Raw genomic sequence first — 25,654 nt, 5'->3', positions numbered from 1 at the left:
TTGACGAATTTGAAGACCTAAGAAGAATTTCGGCTCCCCCATCATGGACATCTGATATTCTTCACTCATCATGTAGGCAAATTCATCACTGTATCTTTTGTTAGTACGGCCAAATATGATATCATCGACATATATTTGACGTACAAACAGCTCATTATCATAGGATTTTGTGAAAAGAGTTGGATCGAGTGAACCAGGTTTGAAGCCTTTCTTCATGAGGAATTCCTTCAATGTATCATACCATGCCCGAGGGGCTTGCTTGAGGCCATACAGAGCCTTTTTGAGTCTGAAGACTTTGTCTAGATTCTTTGGATCCTCAAAACCTGGGGGCTGAGCAACATATACTTCTTCCTCAAGCTTACCATTGAGGAATGCACTTTTCACATCCATTTGATATAAGGTGATGTTATGATGATTAGCATAAGCAAGTAGTATTCGAATAGCTTCAAGTCTAGCAACAGGTGCAAAAGTTTCATCGAAATCTATTCCTTCAACCTGGGTGTAGCCTTGGGCTACAAGTCGTGCCTTGTTCCTCACCACTTGACCGTCCTCATCTTGCTTGTTTCGGAAAATCCACTTGGTGCCAATGATGTTGTGCTTGCGAGGATCTGGTCGTTTGACGAGCTCCCATACGTCATTCATCTTGAATTGAAGAAGTTCGTCTTGCATAGCTTGGATCCACTCCGGTTCCAGAAAAGCCTCAGCAACTTTTGAGGGTTCTGTGATGGATACAAAGGAAAAGTGCCCACAAAAGTTAACTAAGTGTGAAGTTTTTGAGCGAGTGAGAGGACCTGGCGTGTTGATGTCGTTGAGGATTTTTTCAAGTTCTACTTCGTTGGCAATCCTCGGATGAGCTGGTTGAGGATTTTGTCTGGGCTGAGGAAGTGGTGCTGGTGCAATTTCCTCAGGAGCATCTTCTTGGTTTTTATCAGCGATGGGGATCGTTTCTTCACCAATTTCCTCAGTGGGGACAATGTCTTCAGTAGGCTTAAGCTTTATTGCTTCCTCACGAGACAGCTTATCTGGATCAGAAGGCAATTGCTCTCTTTGCGAGCCATTAGTTTCATCAAACCGCACATCTACAGTCTCAACAACTTTGTTGTGATAGTTGTTGAAGACTCTGTAAGTGTGCGAGTCCTTTCCATAACCGAGCATAAAACCTTCATGTGCCTTAGGTGCAAATTTTGAGCTATGGTGAGGATCTCTAATCCAGCATTTCGCACCGAAGACTTTGAAATAACTTACATTGGGTTTCTTCTCAGTGAGGAGTTCATATGAGGTTTTCTTGAGGAATTTGTGAAGATATACCCTGTTGATGATATGGCATGCAGTGTTGATTGCTTCAGGCCAAAAGCAACGAGGAGTCTGATATTCTTCAAGCATAGTTCTTGCCATTTCAACCAGAGTCCTGTTCTTCCTTTCGACGACACCATTCTGCTAAGGAGTATAAGGAGAAGACAATTCGTGAGTAATACCAAATTCATCAAGATAATCATCAAGACCAGTTTTTTGAACTCGGTTCCATTATCACTCCTTCTATGTTTGATCTTGATGCCAAAGTTCGTCGAGCCCTTGAAGAAAATTGTTTGAAGATTTCCCGCACTTCAGTTTTATACACTATGATATGCACCCAAGTGTATCTGGAATAATCATCAACTATGACGAAGCCATATAATGATGCTGCATTGGTTAGTGTAGCATAGTGAGTAGGTCCAAACAAATCCATATGAAGCAATTCGAATGGACGTGTAGTGGTCATGATGGTTTTAGAGGGATGCTTGGATCTGGTCATTTTCCCAGATTCACAAGCACCGTAGAGATGATCCTTGAGGAATTTGACTAATTCGATGCCGATGACATGCTTCTTCTTCGCGAGCGTGTACAAATTCCTCATGCCTGCATGACCTAGTCTTCGGTGCCACAGCCATCCTTCTAAGGTTTTTGCTAGTAAGCAAGTGGCTGGTTGAGGACCTGTAGAGAAATCAACAATGTACAAATCCCCTCTTCTTACACCTTCGAAGACTTTGGATCTGTCAGATTCCATGATGACTACACATCTATATCTACCAAAGATAACAATCATATCAAGATCACAAAGCATCGAGACTGACATAAGGATAAAACCAAGGGATTCAACAAGCATCACTTTGTCCATATTCCTATCCTTGGAAATAGCCACTTTGCCAAGTTCCAATACCTTGCTTTTACCTTTGTCAGCAAATGTGATTTGCTTCAAAGGTGATGGAGTTAGTGGCATATTCATAAGTAAGCTTTTATCACCAGTCATGTGATGTGTGCACCCACTATCAAGAACCCACTCAATATTCTTGGGTTTGTCATCCTGCAGATGAATTAGTACAGCTTACCATCTCATATGCTTCAGATTTGAAGAATATGATACTAATTTCATCAGATCAGTAATTTCATCATAACACAAATGTAAGGACGTGTGAAATATTTCTATTTCATCAATCATTAGCTTTCGTCCTATCAAGCATTTCCTCAGGTCTCCAGCAAATTCTTCAGATGATGCTTTTCATCTGGAGACCTGACCTGCAGAAGTGATTAGTTCGATTTCTTCACCACCCACATCTGAAGGGGTGGCAAAGCGTTCATCATCGTGCGAGCACCATATGATAAAGGTGGCATTGAAGCCAATGCACTTCTCTTAACAGTAGGGGGATTAAAGTACTCATATGAATATGCAGAGAACTGGTTTGAGGATTTATGAACATAATGATTTGAGGAGTAACGCTCATATTCATATTCCTTGTAGTTTCCCTGCATGTTAGATGCATTAGCACGGGTACGAGTATAGTTTTGACAAGTTGAGGATTTTGATCCTCTTGAAGACTTGGGTCCTCCTGAGGAATTTGATCTGGGGTTCAGATTCTTCAGTGGTGGTGTCATGAGTACATTCACCTGAAGATTTTCAAGACAGCTTTTGGGAACCCAGATTTTCCTAAGAGGAGGGCCATTCCTGCAGTTAGTTCCAACATATCGAGCAAATACTTCACGAGGTTGATTTTTGAACAGTTTATAGTTGGAGTCAAATGACTCATCTGAGGAATAGGATAATTCACATGAAAAGCCAGTTAGATTAGATGGATCAAAAGGAGGCCCAGTATCGGCAACCCATGAGGTTTTGGGATACTGCTCAGGTTTCCAATAAGATCCATCAGTATTTAATTTCCTCTCAAAGGCAATTCCTTCTTTCCTCGGGTTCCTGTTCAAGATCTGCTTTTTGAGCACATCACAAAGGGTTTGATGTCCTATGAGGCTTTTGTACATGCCTGTCACATACAATTCCTTCAACCCTGCATTTTCATCAGTAACATTTGTGTTTTCCTCAAGTGAGGAAATAGACACAGCAGGTGCAGTTGAAGAATTTGTAGCAATGGTAGCATTTAATGATTCTGGTGAGGAATTAGCAGTTTCGCGTTCAATGCATTTAAGACATGGAGGAATAAATTCAACTTGACCAACGCTGATCTATTGAGCTAGTAATGAATCATTTTCCATACGAAGATCATCATGAGACATCCTCAGTTTCTCAAGATCAAGCTTCCTTTGAAGAAATTGATAGGAAAGCTTCTCATGATCAGTGAGGAGTGTATCATAACGATCCTGAAGAATATCAAATCTAGACTGAAGACTTTTCATATCATTAGTGAGGATTTGGGTAAGGTTCATTTCATCATTCAACAGATCATCACTTTTATCGAGCAGTTTCTGAAGCTTTTCTAGAGCAGTTTGTTGTTTAGTGGCAATGATAGCAAGTTTACTGTAACTGGGTTTCTTATAATCATTAGGTTCACAGTCACTTGAATCAGAGGAGGAGGAATTATTTGGTACCTTTGAACCCTTTGCCATGAAGCAATAGGTTGGAGCGAAGTCATTAGCATAGTCATCACTATGGATTGTGCAATCATTTTCTTCAAGATTGAAGATTGACTTGCTGACGAAAGTAGTTGCTATTGCAAGACTAGCCTGTCCAGATTCTGAGTCTTCTTCAGAACCCTCTTCTTCATCACATTCCTCTGATTCTGCCCCGGAGTCCATTTCCTTGCCAATAAGTGCCCGAGCCTTTCTGAAACTAGTCTTCTTGTGTGATGAGGGCTTTGAAGATGAGGATTTTGAAGATTTCTTCTTCTTCTTCGAGTCATCAGAACTGTCATCCTTGTATTTCTTCTTCTTTGATTCCTTTCCCCAACGGGGACAATCAGCAATGTAATGATATGATTTCTTGCACTTGTGACACGTTCGTTTCTTGTAGTCCTCAGATGAAGATTCTGATTTCCTCATGTCTCTTCTTGAAGATTTACCGAACTGGCCACGTCGTGTAAATCTCTGGAATTTCCTCACGAGCATTGCAAGCTCCTGTCCAAATTCTTCAGGGTCACAAATGTTGTCATCTGTGTCTTCTTCTTTAGATGAGGAAATTGCTCTAGCCTTCAGTGCACATGGTCTGGAATAGCTTTTTCCATATAGATCTCTCTTTTCTTCTAGCTGGAATTCATGAGTATTGAGCCTTTCAACTATATCAGCTGGATCCAGCATCTTGTAGTCTGGTCTTTCTTGAATCATCAGAACTAAAGTATCAAATGAAGAATCCAAAGATCTCAGCAGTTTCTTCATAACTTCGTGATCAGTGATGTCTCGAGCTCCCAGTGCTTGCAGTTCATTTGATATGTCAGTGAGGCGATCAAAGGTGTCTTGGCATCTTTCATTGTCATGTCTCTTGAAGCGATTGAAGAGATTGTGAAGAATATCAACACGAGAGTCACGCTGGGTTGATACTCCTTCATTTACCTTGCACAGTCTCTCCCAGTTCAGTGTGCAGAGCCCAAAGCACTTACCCTTCCAAACTGGCCTGGGCTCAGATGGCCACAGATGATGTTCTTCGCTTGAGAATCGAGTTGCTTGAATTTCTTCACATCAGCCGCAGTGACACTAGCAGAGATGATAGGGACGCCATTTTCCACAATATACTAGAGATCATTATCAATAGCTTGTAGATGCATTTGCATTTTGTTCTTCCAGAAGGGAAAGTTCTTTCCTTCGTAGGTAGGACATGCTGCAGTCACCTTAAACATGCCTGCAGTCGACATAATAAAACTCCAGGTGGTTAAACCAAAATCACACAGAATAAGGGAGTACCTTGCTCTGATACCAATTGAAAGTGCGTTATATCGACTAGAGGGGGGTGAATAGGAGATTTTTAGAATTTCATCGCTGAGGAAATTCCTTTTGAGGAAATTCCTCACTGATGACTAACTTACAGCGGAAACAGTAAAGGATCAGATGTGCAAAGTTTCACGACAGTAGTTTTTCAGAGTGATGAATGTGAAAACAGATTGCACAGTGAGCAGGCACGCAGAATACAGATGAGGATTAACTAACGTGAAGAATTTGGGGTTGAGGAAATTCAGAGAAAGTCTTCAGCAAATTCTTCAAACAGTCACTGTGAAAGTCATCAACACATAATACGGGGAAAGTAAAGAGTTGAGGAATTAGAACCCGTTTCTCAGTGAAGACAGTCGTTGATGACCCAGTTCCAACTCATGTGACAGTCGTACATCTGGTTTGGAGTGGCTTGGTATTGAAACCAAAGGACACCCAGTCCCGGGACACACAGTCCCTACGGTATTCTCCTTGAGCTAAGGACACACAATCCTCACCCAACACTCGTGGTAAGTCTTCAGGGCACACTTCCAAACCCTCACAAACTTGGTCACCCGGCGATCCACAATTGACTGCTGGAACGCTCTAGACCATGACGCCTAACCGTCTGGAGGATGCACAGTCCTCAAAGGTAAAAGGCTTCAGTCCCACACAGGAACAACTTCTTCAGTGATGCTCAATCACTAGGTTTGGTTTGTGGTTTCGGTGGATGATGTATTTCCTCACTGATGAATTACTCTCAAAGACTCTGAGGAATTTGAGTTGCTCTTATGACAAGTGTCAGTTTCTAACGAAGCAGCCAACCAGCTAGTGGTTGTGGGGGGTGGCTATTTATAGCCTGGGAGCATCCCGACATGATTTGACACTAATGCCCTTAAATAATATGACCGTTGGAGTGGATAAGACCAGTGACTTGGCGTGGCTATCGAAACGGTCGGAACCCTCAACTGTGGGAGTCCTCATGTCACTCATATTCCTCACTTGAGGCTTTTGGTAGGATTAGGCTTGGGTTGAGCATCATGAGGAAATTCATTCCATAGTGTAACTTCGACCCCCTTTAACAGTATGGTGTTCCTATTACTCAAATGCGAAGAAAGTAAAACAGAAAGTGTAAATCTTCATGCTTCAAATTCTTCAGAATGATTTTCTTCAGGAACCATCGGACTTCTCAATGTCAGTATCTTCATGAGGAATATCAATTTCATCGCAGACTCCTCATGATTCATTTCTTCAGCTTCAGACCAATTTCTTCAACTGAAGAAATATATTTTTAGGGGTCGATATTCTTCAAATATCTCAAACTCCTCAATGACTTATAGATCCTGTGTACACTCACAAACACATTAGATACTTAACCTATAAGTCTTCAAACCACCAAAACCACTAAGGGGCACTAGATGCACTTACAGAATGACCTTGGAGAAGCTTCTTACATATTAGGCATCAAGATCTATAGAGATAGATCGAGACGCCTCATTGGTCTTTCACAAAGTACATACCTTGACAAGATATTGAAGAAGTTCAATATGGATAAGTCCAAGAAGGGGTTCTTACCTATATTTCAAGGTGTGAAATTGAGCACAGCTCAACGCCTGACCACGGTAGAAGATAGAGAAAAGATGAGTATCGTCCATATGCTTCAACCATAGGCTCTATTACGTATGCCATGTTGTGTACCAGACCTGATGTGAACCTTGCCATAAGTTTGGTAGGGAGGTACCAAAGTGATCCAGGAGTGGATCACTGGACAACAGTCAAGAATATCCTAAAGTACCTGAAAAGGACTAAAGATATGTTTCTCGTTTATGGAGGTGCCGGAGAGCTCGTCGTAAAGGGTTACGTCAATGCTAGCTTCGACACAGATCTGGATGACTCCAAGTCACAAATCGGATACGTGTATATTTTGAATGGTGGGGCATTCAGCTGGTGCAGTTGCAAGCAAAGCATCATGGCGGCATCTACATGTGAAGAGGAGTACATAGCTGCTTCAGAAGCAGCACAAGGAGTCTGGATGAAGGAGTTCATCACCGTCCTAGGAGTGATTCCCAGTGCGTCGGGCCTGATGACTCTCTTATATGGCAACACTGGAGCTATTTCTATTGCCAAGGAGCCCAGGTCTCACAAGAAGACGAAGCACATCAAGCACCGCTTCAACTCCATTCGTGGATACATCCAGGAGGGAGATATAGATATTTGTAAAGTACATACATATTTGAATGTCGCAGATCCGTTGACTAAACCTCTTCCACGAGCGAAACATGATCAGCCACCAGAACTCTATGGGTGTTCGATTCATCACAATGTAACTAGATTATTGACTCTAGTGCAAGTGGGAGACTATTGGAAATATGCCCTAGAGGCAATAAGAAAGTGGTTATTATTATATTTCCTTGTTCATGATAATTGTCTATTGTTCATGCTATAATTGTATTAACCGGAAACCGTCATACATGTGTGAATACATAGACCACAACATGTCCCTAGTGAGCCTCTAGTTGGCTAGCTCGTTGATCAATAGATGGTCATGGTTTCCTCGCCATGAACATTGGATGTCATTGATAACGAGATCACATCATTGGGAGAATGATGTGATTGACAAGACCCAATCCTAAGCATAGCACAAGAGTGTGTAGTTCGTCTGCTAGAGCTTTTATAATGTCAAGTATAATTTCCTTAGACCATGAGATTGCGCAACTCCTGGATACCGTAGGAGTGCTTTGGGTGTATCAAGCATCACAACATAACTAGGTGATTATAAAGGTGCACTACAGGTATCTCCGAAAGTGTCTGTTGGGTTGGTACGAATCGAGACTGGGATTTGTCGCTCCGTGTGACGGAGAGGTATCTCTGGGCCCACTCGGTAATGCATCATCGAGGTCAATGTGACTAAGGAGTTGTCCACGGGATGATGTGTTATAGAATGAGTAAAGAGACTTTCCGGTAACGAGATTGAACAAGGTATAGGGATACCGAGGATCGAATCTTGCGCAAGTATCATACCGGTAGACAAAGGGAATTGCATACAGGATTGAGTGAATCCTCGACATCGTGGTTCATCCGATGAGATCATCGTGGAACATGTGGGAGCCAACATGGGTATCCAGATCCCGCTGTTGGTTATTGGTCGGAGAGATGTCTCGGTCATGTCTGCATGGTTCCCGAACTCGTAGGGTCTACACACTTAAGGTTCGGTCACAGTAGAGTTGTTATGGGAATTGTATATGTGGTTACCGAAGGTTCTTCGGAGTCTCGGATGAGATCCCGGACATCACGAGGAGTTCCAGAATAGTCCGGAGGTGAATATTTATATATGGGAAGTCCGTTTTAGGCCACCGGAAAGGTTTCGGGGTTTATCTGTATTGTACCGGGACCACCGAAAGGGTGCCGGGGATCCATCGGGAGGGTCCACCTGTCCCGTAGGGCTACATGGGCTGAAAGGGGAAGGGAACCAGCCCCTGGTGGGCTGGTGTGAGCCAAGGGAGGAGACCCAAGGCGCCTAGGGCTAAACCCTAGGGCGCCGCCCCCTCCTCCTAGGGTTGTCACCGCCCCTCCTAGGGGAACCCTAGGGTGGCCGCCCCATCTCCCTCCCTCCTATAAAGAGTGGGGGTCTTGGGAGGGATGCGCACACCTGAATCTCTCTCCCTCGGCGCATCCCTACCTCTCCTCCCTTGCGGTGCTTGGCGAAGGGCTGCCGGAGAGCCACAAACTCTATTGCCACCACGTCGTCGTGCTGCCGGAGTTCTCCCTCAACTTCTCCTCCCTCCTTGCTGGATCAAGAAGGAGGAGACGTCCCCGGGATGTAGGTGTGTTGAACGCGGAGACACCGAACGTTCGGTGTTTGTATCGGATCGCCGCGAGTACGACTCCATCAATCGCGCTCACAGTAACGCTTCCGCTTTGCAATCTTCAATGGTATGAAGATGCTCTTCTCTCTCATTGCTAGTTTCTCCTTGTTTGATCCTGGTGTTACGTAGGAATTTTTTTGAATTATTACTACATTCCCCAACAGGAGTATCTAGGTGACATTAGGGTTGATTAATATGTATCATGGGTGTTATTCTAGTACAAACTTTAGGGCTGTTTGTGACACTTATAGGAATAGCTTAAAAGATTGATTAGGAAGAATAACTTTGAGGTGGTTCTACTACCTACACCAATAACATCTTATTGTTCTCCGCTAGATAGGAACTTTGGAGTGATTCTTTGTTGCAAGTTGAGGTATGATCATATGATTCTACTATGTTAGCATTGTTGAGAGATTGAACTAGTGAAAGTATGAACCCTAGGCCTTATTACCAACCATGTATACAATGTTTTGCTCGATGTTTTGCACTTGCTACCTTGTTGTTTTTATATTTTTCAGATTACAAAATCCTATATCTACTATCCATACTACCTTGTATCACCATCTCTTTGCCGAACTAGTGCACCTATACAATTTCCATTGTATTGGGTGTGTTGGGGACACAAGAGATTTCTTGTATTTGATTGCTGGGTTTTTTCAGAGAGACCATCTTCATCCTAAACTTCCCACAGATTGATAAACCTTAGGTCATCCACTTGAGGGAAATTTGTGGTTGTCCTACAAAACTCTGCACTTGGAGGCCCAACAACGTCTACAAGAATAAAGTTGCGTAGTAGACATCAAGCTCTTTTCTCGCGTCGTTGCCAGGGAGTGAGTGCTTGAAGGTATATCTTTATATCTTGAAATTAAATATTTAAGTTTCTTGTTTTAATTAGTTTTGTTTTATAAAAGAAAATTACAAAAAATGGAATTTAGGTTGCCTTATTTGCTTCTTCTCTATATTGTCTTTCGTGCAAATGATGGTTTGGAAAATTGTGCTCAATTGCTACAGGAAGAATTTATGATGCTTAATGTTAAATCCTTGAATGATGAGCATGCTAGAAATATTGTTGGTATGAATTCTCTGTATATCCATGATGCTAATGATATGCAAAGCCACAAGCTTGGGGATGATATGTTTGATCCAGATGCTATTTTTAGTCCCCCAAGTTTTGATGAGCAAATTTATTATGATGAAAACATGCCTCCTATCTATGATGATTATTGTGATGACGTTTATGCTATAAAGAATAAGGATAACCATGAAATAAGGATAGCCATGATTGATTATATAAGATGCTTAAATTGTTATCATGGATGTGTTTATTTATTATTTATGTTGAAAACCTGAACACTAGCTAAGCATATATATAACAACGAGAACAAAAGAGTTTGTAAAAGTTTGCTTTATCACTTTCAGTTTATCAACTGAATTGCTTGAGGAAAAGCAATGAGTTAAGCTTGGGAGAGTTGATACGTCTCCAACGTATCTACTTTTCCAAACACTTTTGCACTGCTTTTGACCTCTAACTTGCATGAATTGAATGGAACTAAAACATACTCACGCTGCTTTCAGTAGAACTATCTTAGTGTTATATTTGTGCATAAATAAAAGTTTTAGAAATTGGACAAAACTTTTTGTGAATTATTTCTAGCATTTATAAGGATTTATGGAGCAAATACCTGCCGAAGAAACGCTCCCAGGGGGCCACAAGCCAACAGGGCGCCCCCTGGACGCGCCCTGATGGCTTGTGCGGCCCACGTGGCTCCTCCAACCCTAATTCCAGTCCTATAAAATCACATATCCAGAGAGAAAAATTAGAGAGAAGTTTTCATCGCGTTTCACGAGACGGAGCCGCGGCCACCTCATGTTCTTCCTCCGTAGGGCTGATTTGGAGTCTCTTTGGGGCTTCAGAGGGGGGATTCATCGCCGTCGTCATCACCAACCCTTGTTCATCAACACCACCATGATGCTCACCACCGGGAGTGAGTAATTCCTTTGTAGGCTTGCTGGACGGTGGTGGGATTGGATGCGATTGATCATGTAATCGAGTTAAGTTTGATAGGGCTTGATCCCTAGTGTCCACTAAGTTCTGAGATTGATGTTACTATGACTTTGCTATGCTTAATGCTTGTCATTAGGGCCCGAGTGCCATGATTTCAGATCTGAACCTATTCTGTTTTCATGAATATGAGAGTGGTTTTGGATCCTATCTTGCAAGTTGTAGTTACCTATTACGTGTCTTGATCTGCATACCCCAAGGTGACAATAATTGGGATTCTTTCTCATGATTGCCATAGTTTGAGGAGTTCATGTATTCACCATGTGTTAATGCTTTGTTATGGTTCTCTATTAAAATGAGGCATTAATATCCCTTAGTTTTCAATAGGGCTCCGCTGCCACAGGAGGGTAGGACAAAAGATGGCATGCAAGTTCTTATCGCAAGCACGTATGACTATATACGGAATACATGCCTACATTATATCGATGAATTGGAGCTAGTCATGTGTCGCCCTAGTGTGTAACTTTTACATGATCAATGTCATCTAAATCATTATTCATCACTGATCCATGTCCCTACGCTTCACATATACTGAATCTTGCTAAGTTACTACTATTATTGCTACTGTCACACATGCTGCTCAATTGCTATTGTTATTACCGTTACCACTGTTATCAAAATTGCCGCTATCACTATTAATGTTACTACTATCATTTGTTGTGCTACTAAATCCTTGCTGTAGAGAGATATCCCAGGCGCGATTGAATTGACAACTCAATTGTTACAACCAATAAATATTCTTTGGCTCCCCTTGTATCGAATCAATAAATTAGGGTGAAATACTACCCGTGAAGATTGTCGTGATCCCCTATACTTGTGGGTTATCACTCGTTGGCCGGCTTCGGGTGCCATTGGCATGAGAGGAGCTCGGGCTCCTAGTTGTTGGGAATCTGTGGGAGGAGGCAGCGGTAGCACGGTGCTCGAGGAGATGGAGATCGAGCTTCCTACTCAATCTGGATGTGGGCACGCGGATCGACTGGATCTAGAGAAAAGATGCAGGTTGTGGGTTGGCTCGACACTGAATTCAATGGGGAAGAGAGTGGCGGCGGCACGAGGGAGGACGGTACAACTAAGGCTAGGGTTAGACTGTTATATATCATTGTGGGATTAGGCTAGGGGCTATTTGGACGCTTCGATATAGATCGAACGGTGGATATAAATAGGTTAGGGAGTCCAATTGAAAAATCGATGATGGTTTGGGGTATTGCGGGGTTGATCCAGACCGAACGGTCACGACATGACGATTCGGGTTCAGGGAAGTTATCGGGCGCGCGCCAGGAGTATGTGCGTTGTGCAGAGGGGTTAGGCATAGCAGAGAGGGAAAGCGCGGGCAGCCCGCTAACAAGTTTTGAAAATCGAAACACGTCTCGATTTGACCGGCTATAGTGCCGATATATGTTTGCCATTCAGGTATCAAACGACCTCCGAATGGGATGAAATTTGGAAGGCGATCCACCTACAATAATTAAGACCGCACGCCAACTTTCAACCCATTCCAAGAACATTTTAATCCCGCTTATAAAACAATATCTTTTGTGTTGCCGCGCGCGTGTGAGTGTGGTTCGCCATGAAACGGTCAACAACGAGAACAGAGAGAACCGGCAACTACGAATAGATGCAAGTTTTGAAAAAAATGGTTGTTATGCAGATGATGCGATGATGAATGCGACAACCAAATAAAACAAATGACGACAACATAAATAAATGGAAGGCTTCTGGAGCATCGGACTTGGGTTGTTACATCATCGTTCCCCATGAAGTCCTATGATGGCCCACCGCAAGAATTTTGAGTGCTACCTAAGCAAGAGCATGATGTCCTCGACCGACAATCATGGGTCGGGTGCATCTTCGTGGCCTCCACAACCTCACAACTCTATACCGACACCCGATCAATTCAACTCACATGATGCAGCGGTAGTAAGGCCTAAGAGCATCTCATCTCATCCCTATATGAGAAAAAAAAAGAAAAAAAATAATCCAACCGGATCCCTCATCTCATCCCTATATGTTCGGATTGTCTGCAAACCCTCATATCCATCTCAAATATAGGAAGGATATGAGGGCTTGTGGACGTGTACAGGCACGCCCAGACAGTCCGCTAGGACGCGACCCTACCCGAACCACCATCTTCTTTTCTTTATTCATTCTTTTCTTTTCTTTCTCTCTTTCTTTCTCTCTACCAATCACATGCAAATGATGGACATATGAGAAAGAAAATGAGAAATGTGGCTACACAGACGGATAAATAAAGGGCACGCTAATCATTAACCGGACGTGTCACGGGCATTTAGGGATTCATACTTGCTATGTCCAGCTGTAGATGCCCTATCACCTCGAGGATGATCCTGAGGATTCGCTTGCCGGAGGAGAACTCGGCAACGGAGGAAGAGAAAAGGTTGGCCGTTTTGAAAGAAAAACTATTCCGACCCGTTGGATTAAAAATGAGCGCTTAAGGAGCATAGATCGCAGCATATTGAGAAGCATGTAAGCCCCATCCAGTATCTCCCCTAATAATAAAGCGCGGTTCGCTTCTGTCGTCCGTCGTCTACGTCGTCGCCGTTTTTGCAGAAGAGTCCTTGTATTTCTAAGAATTTAACCCGCACTCCTGTTTTAAGTTAAAAAAGTTTCGTTTTTATGTAAACCCCCCGGCAATCACCATTCGGCTTGCTCAGCCCCGGGCACCTGGACAGATACAAAGAAACGGTGAGATCGAGTAACAGAGGAAGCGCGCGGGGGAAGGGAATGAGCAGGCCGTAGGATGCGTACCTCGGCGGCGAGGTACTCTAGGACTGTGGTGAGCCAGACGGGGGCTTCGCCGCCGATGCGCTCCGCGTACTTCCGGCCTTGAGGTACCTGCGATGCAGCCCACGGGGAACAGCAGGCCAGACTTAGACGACCGGGGCCGGGACTTCGCTCTGCCCGCGGACTTCGGCTTTCCCGTCTTGCTGTCGCCGGAAATTTCCATCTTCGGATTCGCGGTGGAGAGTGAGCGGGCTGGTGATGTGGTCGCCGAAGAGACGGCCGGGGTCTGCGAGAAGGTCGAGAACGGTTGGCGTTTGAGAGCCGCGCGCGGGAGGAGGAAATGAGCTAGGTCCCCCCCCCCCCCCCCCCGCCCCGCATGCAGTTGGTTTTTCACTCCGGATCGGCACGCTGGACCGTCGGATGAAATCCGACGACACAGGCGAAACCCTAGCCCGCCTACCGGGCCTTTGGGAGGGAGTGGGCCGACAGAGCCAGCCGGCGCCCCAGGCCGGGAGCCATGCCGGAGTGGGCTCGGGCGCTGGGTGACTGGGCCGGTTTCGGTCGAGACTGCCCTGGCCGTTTTTTCTTTTACATATTCTGTTGTTGTCCAGTTTGTTTTGGGCAGATTTCCATATAATTTTTCTATTCAAATTAATCCAACGAAATTTTGTATAGAAAAATAAAAAAGTGACAGAAATAAAAGCTTATGAACAGTGAAGTTCATGGATTTTCTATTCATGTTTTTCCGCTGCAAAATAAATAATTGTGCCCTTTTTTGAGAATTTTTTTGATGATAATTAAATTTTAAGAACATATTAAGTGATTATTGAAATAAATATTTTAGAAGGCGCAACGCGCAGTGATGCAGCCGAATCAACGCAGCAGGGCACGATGAAGAGGTTGCCGCCGCTCCAAGCGATGTAAGAAAACGGCGGGATGTGGTGCAGCGGTCCGAGGCGGACATGATCCGCGACGAGGGGAAGGTTCCGGCGGCGGAGGGCTGGATCCGGTTGATGGCAGCGAGGTGCACACGAGCGGCGGTGTCTAGCGGTCCGAGGCGAACACAGAAGGACGTCATGTTGAAAAAAGGATGTGAATAGTGCGAGTTTTTTCGATGCAACACACGGGGGCTTCTTGCTAGTTAAAGAAAGTTATTTATTGGTTCTTATTTTTCTTGGCGTACCTAGTACGCCCATTCGCTAGAAAAATCATGGAAAATTTATAGCGTGCTAGATATAGTGTCAAAAAATCTATGGAGTAATAGGAAATTTCCTTCCCTTTCTCTACACTATTTTAATATTTTCCCTTTGGCTATCAAGAACAGTGAGGAAAAGAAAATGGAAATTTGTGAGTGATCCGTGCCTCTGGGCTCTGGCCTCTACAAAACTGATTGGAATTCGATTCCACTCGCGGGGCACGGCGGTTTGGGTTCCTTTCTTCTTTCCGGTTGCTGCACCTCGGCCTCCACTTTCCCACCTCGCGCTCGCGGCCGGCGTCCATGGCAACGCCGGCGCACTCGTACGGGCTCCCGCTCGCGCCTCTCCGGGCGCTCCTCCTCGCCCTTCCACTCTTGTCGCTCATCCTCCTCCTCACGCTGCACCTCCCGCCGCGCCACCGCCCGGCCCCTCCGGCTCCGCTCATCCTCCCCACGCCCGTCCGGACCACCGCCACCGCCGCAGTCGCCCAGGACGGCCCCTCCTCCTCCTCGTCGTCGCCCTCGCCGACAACGCTCTCGCACGTGGTGTTCGGGGTGGCCTCCTCCCAACGCACGCTGCCGCTGCGCCTCCCGCTCCTCCGCCTCTGGCTCCGCCCGCCAGCGCGCGCCTTCCTCTTCCTCGACGCTCCGCCCCAAGCCGCCGCCGGCTCCATCCCGGCGAACCTCCACCTCCGCGTCTCCCGCGACGCCTCCCGCTTCCCCTACTCCTACCGGAAGGGCCTCCCCTCCGCTGTCCGCGTCGCGCGTATCGCCAAGGAGGTCCTTCTCGAGCTCCGCCAGCAGCAGTTGCCGCCGCCGAGGTGGCTCGTGCTCGCCGATGACGACACGGCCTTCGTCCTCCCCAACCTCCTCCACACCCTCTCCAAGTACGACTGGCAGGAGCCGTGGTACCTCGGCGCGCCTTCCGAGTCCGGCTTGCAGAACGCCTGGCACGGCTTCAGCATGGCCTTTGGCGGCGGCGGCATCGCCATCAGCTGGCCCCTCGCAGAGCGCCTGGCCCGCGTGCTCGACTCCTGCATCATCAGGTACCCCCACCTCTACGGCAGCGACTCCAGGATCTACGCCTGCCTTGCCGAGCTCGGCATCGAGCTCACACACGAGCCAGGATTCCACCAGGTGCACCGCCGCCTCTCTGTTTTCCCTTCTACTCCGTATTTCTCTTTGCCTCTGCACGTGCTACTGCTATTTCCTTGTGGAATGTTTCGACTGAGAAATCAACTGTGTGTTTCTATTGGATGCTAGTAGTTCATGGTTATGGGGAAATTGTTAAAGAATTGGACTTCTAAGCACTCTTTGGTACTCCTGGTCCTTGATTATGTTTTATTTATGTCTCATAATCACGATCATGACAATGATTGTTCATGATAATTGAAGTCTGCCTAGTATTGGCATGTTGCTGTTCAGTCTTTCTTGATTCATCCTAGGATTGTTGTTGAGAGGGAAACTTGTCTCTAGTGTCAAACTTTGAATAATAGAGGGGAATTATTGGTGAGAGACTGAAAGGTTTGAATTTAACTCTCAAGTACTACATTTTTGTTTGAATGAATTCTAGTATTATTTTAGAGCATGGGTGAAAAGCTTATCCTCTACAATGCCCTCAAGATATGCTGAGCCACACGACACCAATCCTGTAGAATGCTTCTAAGAAAATGTACAACCAGAACTACACCAGGGTGATGGTTACTGGCTAACTGCTGCACTCTCCTAGTGCTGAATCCTTCCAAAATCTGTGTCACTGGATTTAGTGATCCTTGCTGGTACCTCTACAGATTTTGACGTGATGACACTTGAGAGGGGCGTTCTGGTCCACATTTGGAGTACTAGGCGACCATTGTGGCATACTGGAATATGTCCCTTTCAGATAACCTAAAGCTTTGAGCATTGCAATCTGAATGCATTGGAAAAGCAATTTTTGCCGAAATAAATGTTAGCGTGAGCAGCAGAACAGTGACCTGGACATTGTTGAAGTACCCATCTCTTTCTGCTCCATTGACTTGCTTTATTTAACAATTTGCAGGACCAATATTATGTAGGGGCTTGCTTTATTTGTATTTTGCACCCACTAAAACCTAGAGATGGCTGTTGTTTTAAAAAAAACTCTTTAATCAATCTTTGAACATGAAACTAGGCTGTGGTTTTACTTGAAATTGTGCACACACAAAAAGCATGATTCTGAACTTATGTGCTGTTGCATTTTATTATCGCCAGATCGACCTTCATAGGGATATATCTGGACTTCTAAGAGCACATCCACTTTCTCCTCTAGTGTCACTTCACCACCTTGATAATGTATATCCTCTTTACCCTGGTATGGATCGTGCAAAGGCGGTTGAACATTTCTTCAGTGCAGCTAATGCTGACCCAGCGAGGATCGTTCAACAAACAGTGTGCTATGACCATTCAAGATCACTTACTGCTTCAGTAGCATGGGGCTATTCTGTTCAGGTTTTCAAAGGCAATGTACTGCTTCCTGACATCCTTGCTGTGCAAAAAACCTTTGTGCCGTGGAAAAGAGGTCGCAATGTTACGGATGTTTTCATGTTTACCACCAAGCCTTATCCAACAGACGAGTGCAAACGGGCTGCTCTTTTCTTCCTAAAAAGTATTTCTTCCGGTAAAGGCAAGACTGAAAGCAATTACAGTAGGCAGCTGCCCCAAAAATGCTTGCCAAACTTGATTCCTTTGAGGAATATGCAACAAATAAAAGTGAGATCAGAGCTACTGCATCTGGTTCCTGGGAAGGTATGACTAGGATCAGTGTTATTAGGGATGGTGGCTTAAACTGCATTTTTAGCTTCAAATAAATTATAACATGGTTCTACTTTTCAGGCTTTAAGACGACACTGCTGTGACATTGTACCTTCTTCATCTGAAATCACCATGGATATTGACATCAGGAAATGCAGGGATGATGAATTGATCGCGATGCATTCGTAGTGATTATTGAATAATATTGGATACTCATCTGGAGTAGATAATTTACAGCATGTTCTCGAACACACCTAATTTTCTTTTGTTATAGATAATATATATACGGACCACACTGTCCCACTTCTTTTTGGGTCTGTGTCGGTAGGTCTCTGTAGAGCTAAAGCAACATACTGTGATGCGTCAATACCCAAAATAATACAATGTGTCCATTTTTATATGTGTTTTTATATTTGACATGTTTTCTAGCTTGTGTTTTATCTAGCATCCGTTGAAGTATGAAGGCTGCACGTCAAGGGCATCTAGAAGATCTCCAACTGAACACATATGATATACGAGTAGTACTGTAGTTGTTAGGGAGTAGTTAGAGGTTTATTCTCTGTTGTAATTCTCCTCTATCTCCTCCTGTAAATCTTCTCCTCAGTTACAACTGAAACCCCACTGTATGCAGCTATATGGGATAAGCCCCATCCTATCAATATAAACCGATGCGCCCCTCTGGAAGGTGAGACACATCACACAATTTACATGGTATACAGAGCCATCCCTTTTCATCTCATCTAGTGTCACAAGTCACAACCTGTACTAAGACTCTGTTTGGAACTATAATAAATTATGATAATCTGGATTAGAAGATAAATTATATAATCAAGTTTATAAAAATAATCTAGGTGGACATGTTTGGAGACCAGATTATATAAGCTGTAATCCATATTTTACATTGCATAATGACTTGTCTACCCTCTGTTTTTTTTAAAAGAGGAGGGTAGCGGTGGTAGAAATGTAATTATCTCCAACTTTACAAGGGTAATGGGTCATTAGCAATTCATAATCTGATTTTAGCTGGTATAGAGTAGATTATGAGTTTTAATAAGCTATCCATCTAGTTTTTATAATCTACATTATAAGTTGTCTTGTTTGGAAACAGAATAGATTATAAAAACTGGATTATATAATCTGGGTGGTTCCAAACAAGACCTAAGAAATTCCCCCAACAATCGACGGATTGCAGAAATAGGTGAGAATTTCAGAAAATTAGGAAGAGAACGGAGAAGGGGACGAGCTAGGCTAGGGTTCTTGTATTTTATTTATTTTTTGAATAGAAAGGGGTTTCCCCCTGCCCCACTTTTATTAGAAATGAGGCAAAACAGCCCAGGCCAGAAGTGTATCCAAGACAACTTAAAAGTTTATCCTAGGCAACTAGGGAAATAACTAACAACAAAAGAAAAAACTCAGCTCCAACATACTTTGCTAGTTATTACAGAGACCCAAACTGTTGCAGGACAAACTACTATTAGAGTTCCCAAGTCATCTCCATGCAATCCTCATGACCTTCCCTATTCTCTTGTCCAGCAGCCGGATGCACCTTAGCAGTAGAGCAGCTTGAGAGTCGACGTAGAGAACCTTCCATTGCTGCAAATGTCCACTGAGTTTGGCAAGGACGCAGTTCACATTTTTCCACTTGCGTCCCTAGAAGAAAAAGTCATTTCTTAGTTTTCATATACTCCACAAGGAGGCAGCAATAACCATATTAATGATAGAATTTTTCTTTTCAGAATGCAAGAATGCAATAACATCATTAAAATTGGTAATAGTATCAATATTGAAGCATTCAGCCACAAAGGACCAAACATGACTAGCCACCACACAATCAAACATTAAATGTTGAACAGATTCATTCTCTCTACAAAATAGACAAGTTACAACAGCCAATTCCTTTCTTTTAGCCAGATTATCCCTGGTAAGAATTTTGTTATAGATGCAAAGCCAAAGGAAAACATGAATCTTTTGTGGACACAAAATTTTCCACAGCTTAATCCCCACAGCAGGGACCACACCCCCAAAATTAATCTTGTTATAAAAAGAGTTAACAGAGTACACACCATTTGTTTCCAAAGTCCAAATGGGAGTATCAGGTTCAGGCTTAATGGGGTAAGCTCTAACCAAAGCAACCAGTTGTTCCCATCTAGCCATCCCCTCGGAGTTAACACACCTTGTAAATGACAGTTTAAGGTCCCTGCCATCCCAAACCTGGGCAATACCGTTGTCCATTTGGTTGCAACTCTCAAACAGATCCCAGAACTAGATCTTGAGGGAACAATCCCCCAAGCATGTATCATGCGAGAAGCTAATGTTAGCACCATTATCCAACTTCCATTTGTAAAAGATTCTGGAAGCATTAATAGCCCAGGTTATACTTTTCCAAAAGGTAGACCCCCTCTCACTCTTAGCCCACAAGATACTTGGAGAGCCCACATCATATTTATCAGAAACAATTTTTTTCCAATCACCATTGCTATTATCAAAAAATCTTTTACCCCTGAAGCCAGCAAGGCCATGTTAAATTCTCTAATATTAGGGACCCCCATACCCCCAAATTCTTTTTTCCAGCAGACCAAACTCCAATTAACTAAATGATACTTATGATGCCCCCCCCCCCAAATCACCCCAAAAGAAGCGAGCCATCTCGGAATTAATGGCATTGATGGCCCATTTAGGAAACTTGATCACTGCCATCAAATAAGAAGGAATACTCACAATACAAGCACACAAAAGGATGATCTTCCCTTTGTATGACAAGTATCTACCTAACCACCCAAAAATATTTTTAATAATCCTATCAACGATAGGTTGAAGATCCTCCCTCCTAAGGTTGTTTAGGGTTCTTGTATTAGCAACATGATAGATAGCTCCCATTCGTGTTACAGGCTTCACTTTATACTCCAGCGAGTGACGGCGATCAACAGAAAGTAAACACTAACGGAGCAGGTGACACTACAGAGACGAAGAAACTGACGACGTTTAGCGCGCCAAATAACGGCCAACCAATTCCTTTCATGTGCGCCACTGCTCATACGGTATAAACGAAGCAGTATCGGCAGATAGGGGATGTCCGTTAACTGAGGGGTTAATTATCCTTTTGCCCTCAATAGTGTCTGTATGCTCAGTTTTATCCTTAGTTGCGAATTGTGCTTAGTTTTGCCCCTAGACTGTGCGCAACTACTATGACGAGGTCAAATAGACAGTTTTGAGTCCATTTCGTCTATTGGCATTAGTGGTGGTGGGTCTAGAGCTTACACGTGGGACATGCAGGTCTCCTCCACACAAAACACTTTTGCCCTGTGGTTGTAGATGTATTGAAGACATACATCTGCAAGGCAGGGAGACACTTGTAGTTACATATTTGCAGCTCACACCGACAAAAATTTCATAAATTTTAGAAAATTCATGAAGTTAAAACAAATGAAAAAACTAAATAAAATCATCGTCGGGAGATCCTATTCCGTTGGGAAAAGATGTACTATTTGGCGCCCCCGCGCTTGAATTCGGGCTAGCCCAGGGCGGGGCGGGTGTCCCTTGTTCTTTAAAAAGGTTTAGGATTTCAAAAAAGTTAATAATATAGGAAAAGATCATTAATACAAAAAATGTTCACAAATTTAAAGAATGATTTTTAAAAAAATTGCACGGAAAATTATTTTTTTGATGAACATTTTGGGAAATTTGATGAACAAATAAATGAATTTTTATGAACATTTTTTATATTTCATGAAGAAATTTTAAATATAATGATTTTTTTTAATTTGATGAACCCATTTTGAGTTCAATAACATTTTTTGAATTATCTAAACATTTTTTAAAGTTCAAGAGTATTTTTCAAATATGATTACAGTCTTCAATTTATGATTTTTTTTGAATTTGATAATATAATTGGATTTAAGAAAAATGCTCACCCATGATTTTTAAAATGTTTGAATTTTAAAAAATGTTCATCAGTTTGAAAAAGTGTTTCGGGATTTCAAAAAGTGTTCGTGAAATTGGTAGGAAAAAAATGAAAACAAGGAAATGGAACAATGAAAGACAAGAGAGGAGAAAAAACCGAAAGAAAAATCGGTTTGGAAAGGTTTTAGAGCCTTCCAAAAATAAAAAGTGAGTTAGTGGGCTAGCCCACATGTATGACGCGTGTATCCGGGGTTACAAGTGCGATCGTTGTTCTTTTCCTCACGTTAGGATTTTCTTCCTCTCGTCGCTTGCGGCGATTGAGACTATCTCGTCCTCCCCGTAACCCTGGTTCTCGGCCCTTGTTGGTGGTAGCCTTGCGCCGCTGTTGAACTTGGGTACCACCGGCTGTTCGGGAGGGGTCCTATGGTTTTCTCGAAAGCTTGTTTGACGTTGATCGCCACATTGATGTGTCTCACTTTCGGCAAGGATGGCGCGCCGCGGGGACTCGCCATCTTCTTCGGCAGGAGGAGGAGGCAATGTGGAGGATCTCATGAAGGAACTTGCCCTGCAAGAAGATGACGATGCCTCGACAGAGGAAGAGATCCGCTAGATGATCCTTCCTCGTGTACACATGGACAAGGGGTTTAACTCCTATTGGTTCTTCCGCAACATGAGAATGGCGTGGGATCTGGCCAGGACAGTCAAGATCAAAACCTTGGAGGAAAACTTGTTCATGATGCAGTTTAACTACTTGGGAGACTGGGAGAAGGTCACCCAAGGGGGTCGTGGCACTTTAGAGGCAACACTGTGATCATCGCTCCATATGATGGTTACTCCAAGCCAACTTCAATAGAGCTCTACAAGTTTGAGATCTGGGCACGGATCATTGACCCGCCCATAGCATACCATGGTAAAGTGAAAGCCCTGACATCCAAAGTGGGTGAATTTGTGGACTCAAAGTTGTCCTCCTTTTATTTTGAGGGAAAGTTCTATAGGGTGAGGGTGTGCAATCCTTTGAAGAAAGCTACCTCCATCATCTGCGGGGGCGTGTGATAAGTTTTTGCAGTAAAATATGAAAGGCTGTCGGACTAGTGCCAAGTCCGTGGGATGATGGGTCATGAATTCAAGGAACACGAGGATGGGATGCATCCACTTTCGGCTCTGATCTTTAAAAACTTGCGTGTCCCGACCACCATGGCATGGGGTACCCGTCATCGGAATAACAACCAGAGACAAGGGAAGCAGGACATGACTGTTGATGATGACGTACAGGAGCCAGGTCAGGTGGCGATGGTCAGGAAATGGAGGAGATGGAAGATGTGGAGATGGATTCAGTGGAGGATAATTGAAAGAGGGCTTCGGACTAGGTGGTCGTTTCGCCTGAGCTGATTGACAACTCTGAGAACGAGCTCGCCCTAATTACTAAAGGTGGAGTTGTTGTGCCCCCAAGCCCACCTCCTAAGCAAGACCAAAGCGCGTGATATTGGTTCAAACTAATGAGAGGATCAGCAGTAGCGGAATCAAAAATACACTGCAAGGGAACAAACAACAAAATGCACAATCGGTGGACTCCACGCTGGAGGACCGCCGGGCACAATGAATCTCTTATGTTGGAACTGTCGGGGTATTGGCAACGCCTTGAGAGCCCAACAGATGCGTGAAATAGCGCAAAACTTTGCCTATAGAGTTCTCAGCATTGTTTAAACTCACATCAGTGTGATAAGGACCAGAAATTTAAAGAGTACTCTAGGCTTTGATAACACTTTTGTTGTTGATTCTCCGGTAGAAGTGGAGGTTTAGCTTTGTTTTGGAACAATGATATTAAGCTTGAAATTCTGGGTTACTCTAAGTATCATATTGACGCTAAAATCATTGATCTGGGCGGTGATACTTGGAGATTAACGTGCTTCTATGGCGATGCTCAACACACCTGGGACACAATGAAAAATCTTTCCACGATGCAAGGTGTGCCATGGCTTTGTATGGGAGACTTCAATGAAGTTTTGAGACATGATGAACACGATGGGGTCGGTTCTAGGAGCTAACCTCAGATCCAAGGATTCCATGATGCAGTCGATGTCTATGAACTTTTGGACCTCGGGTTCAAGGGGACGAGATGGACTTTTAAGTAGAAGGTGGCAGGTGGATCGTTCACCCGGGTGCGCCTGGACAGAGCCCTTGGCACCCCTTATTGGAGTGCTCGTTTCCCATCAGCGATTGTTGAGCATCTCACCATGGCAACTTCAGACCACTCAACTCTTCGAATACAACTTGATGAGCCACTAGAGGGAAGATCGAAAGAGAAGAGGTTTAGGTATGAGGTAATGTGGGACACTCACACCGAACTCAAGCCGACAGTTTTAAACCGTTGGCGATCTGAAATCCATAACCTGTTAGTGAATGGTGTGAGAGAAAAATTGGAGGACCTAGCTAACAACCTCGGCGCCTGGGCTAAATCTACCTTTGGCAGTGTCAGAGGGGAGATCCACAACCTGAAGAAGGAGTTGGAATGCCTTCGCAGTGATATAACTCTTGTGGGTCGTTTCCATGCTAAAATAAAAATGAATGGTCGTTTAATCAAACTCTATCTTCATGAAGAGATGATGTGGAGACAACGGTCCCGAGTTCAATGGCTGGCTGAGGGTGACTGAACACTAGGTTCTTCCACACGAGGGCGTCTATGAGGTGTCATAATAACCTGATAAAGGCTTTGCAACGGCCAGACATGCAATTAATAGAGGATCTGGCTGAGATGCAACAACTTGAAATCGAGTATTACAAGAATCTATACACAACCGAAGGGGTCCAAGGAGTGGATGACGTTCTGGAACATGTCCCTGTCAAAGTCACACACGCAATGAACAACTCTCTGATGGCCCCGTACGATGCAAAAGAGGTCAAAGCGGCCTTGTTTCAGATGTTCCCAACCAAAGCTCCTGGACCAGACGGGTTCCCAACTCACTTTTTTCAGAAACATTGGGACATTTGTGGCGAGGAGGTAACAAAGGCAGCGCCAAGCATTGTCAGATGAGAAGAGAGCCCCGAGGGGCTTAATGATACTTTGTTGGTGTTGATTCCTAAGGTACCAAATCCTACGTTGTTGTCTCAATTCCGGCCCATCAGCCTTTGCAACGTGCTTTACAAGATTGCCTCTAAGGTACTAGCCAACCGTCTCAAGCTGATTCTTCCGGATATAATCTCTGAAGAACAATCCGCCTTCATTCCTGGAAGGAAATCACTGATAACATTATATCTGCCTATGAGTGACTGCATTTTATGAAGAGGAATAGAGCCAAGAGAAATAGCTTTGCTGCATTAAAACTTGATATGATGAAAGCATACGATCGGGTGGAATGGACCTACTTAAAGGCAGTCATGGAGAAGCTGGGTTTCGCAGCACCATGGGTAAAGGTAATCATGAACATGGTAAGATCGGTCTCATTTTCAGTTATGTTTAATGGCAGCAAGTCTGAAGAATTTAAACCAACACGAGGTATTCTCCAGGGAGATCCTATCTCTCCTTACCTGTTCCTATTAGCAGGAGAGGGCCTCTCAGGCCTCTTAAAATCCCACAACCAGTCGTCCCAGCTCAGCGGCATTAAGGTGATACCAACGTCCCCGGCGGTGAACAAACTTTTATTCGCGGACAACAACCTGCTTTTTTTCATGGCAAGTGTCAATGGATCGGAGAAGGTATCAAACCTGTTGGATTCCTATTGCATGACCTCGGGGCAGAGGATCAACCGAGACAAGTCCTCAATCTCCTTTAGCAAGGGTTGCCTATAAATTATCAGAAATGCGATCAAAGGCTATCTACAGGTGCCCAATGAGTCCCTCAACAATCGATACTTGGGGATGCCAACAGATGTCGGGCACTCGAAGAAGGGAAGTTTTAAGTACCTAAGCGACAAAGTTTGGTACAAGGTGAAAGGTTGGATGAGCAAATGCCTCTTTGCT

General features: G+C 44.0%; 1 protein-coding gene across 1 annotated transcript; it reads left to right on the top strand.

Moving 5' to 3' along the window:
- The first annotated feature begins 15,172 nt into the window (after positions 1 to 15,172).
- LOC123412523 lies at positions 15,173 to 18,476 on the top strand. Its single transcript, XM_045105474.1, has 3 exons — positions 15,173 to 16,165; positions 17,258 to 17,791; positions 17,879 to 18,476. Exons 1-3 carry the CDS (start codon positions 15,332 to 15,334, stop codon positions 17,984 to 17,986), a joined length of 1,476 nt encoding a protein of 491 aa, XP_044961409.1. The 5' UTR covers positions 15,173 to 15,331; the 3' UTR covers positions 17,987 to 18,476.
- Positions 18,477 to 25,654: the final 7,178 nt, after the last annotated feature.

This window comes from Hordeum vulgare, chromosome 7H (genome assembly GCF_904849725.1).
Source record: "Hordeum vulgare subsp. vulgare chromosome 7H, MorexV3_pseudomolecules_assembly, whole genome shotgun sequence".
Lineage (NCBI taxonomy): Eukaryota > Viridiplantae > Streptophyta > Magnoliopsida > Poales > Poaceae > Hordeum > Hordeum vulgare.
Note: the sequence above shows the minus strand (reverse complement) of the source record. Positions and strands in the feature narration are given on the sequence as shown.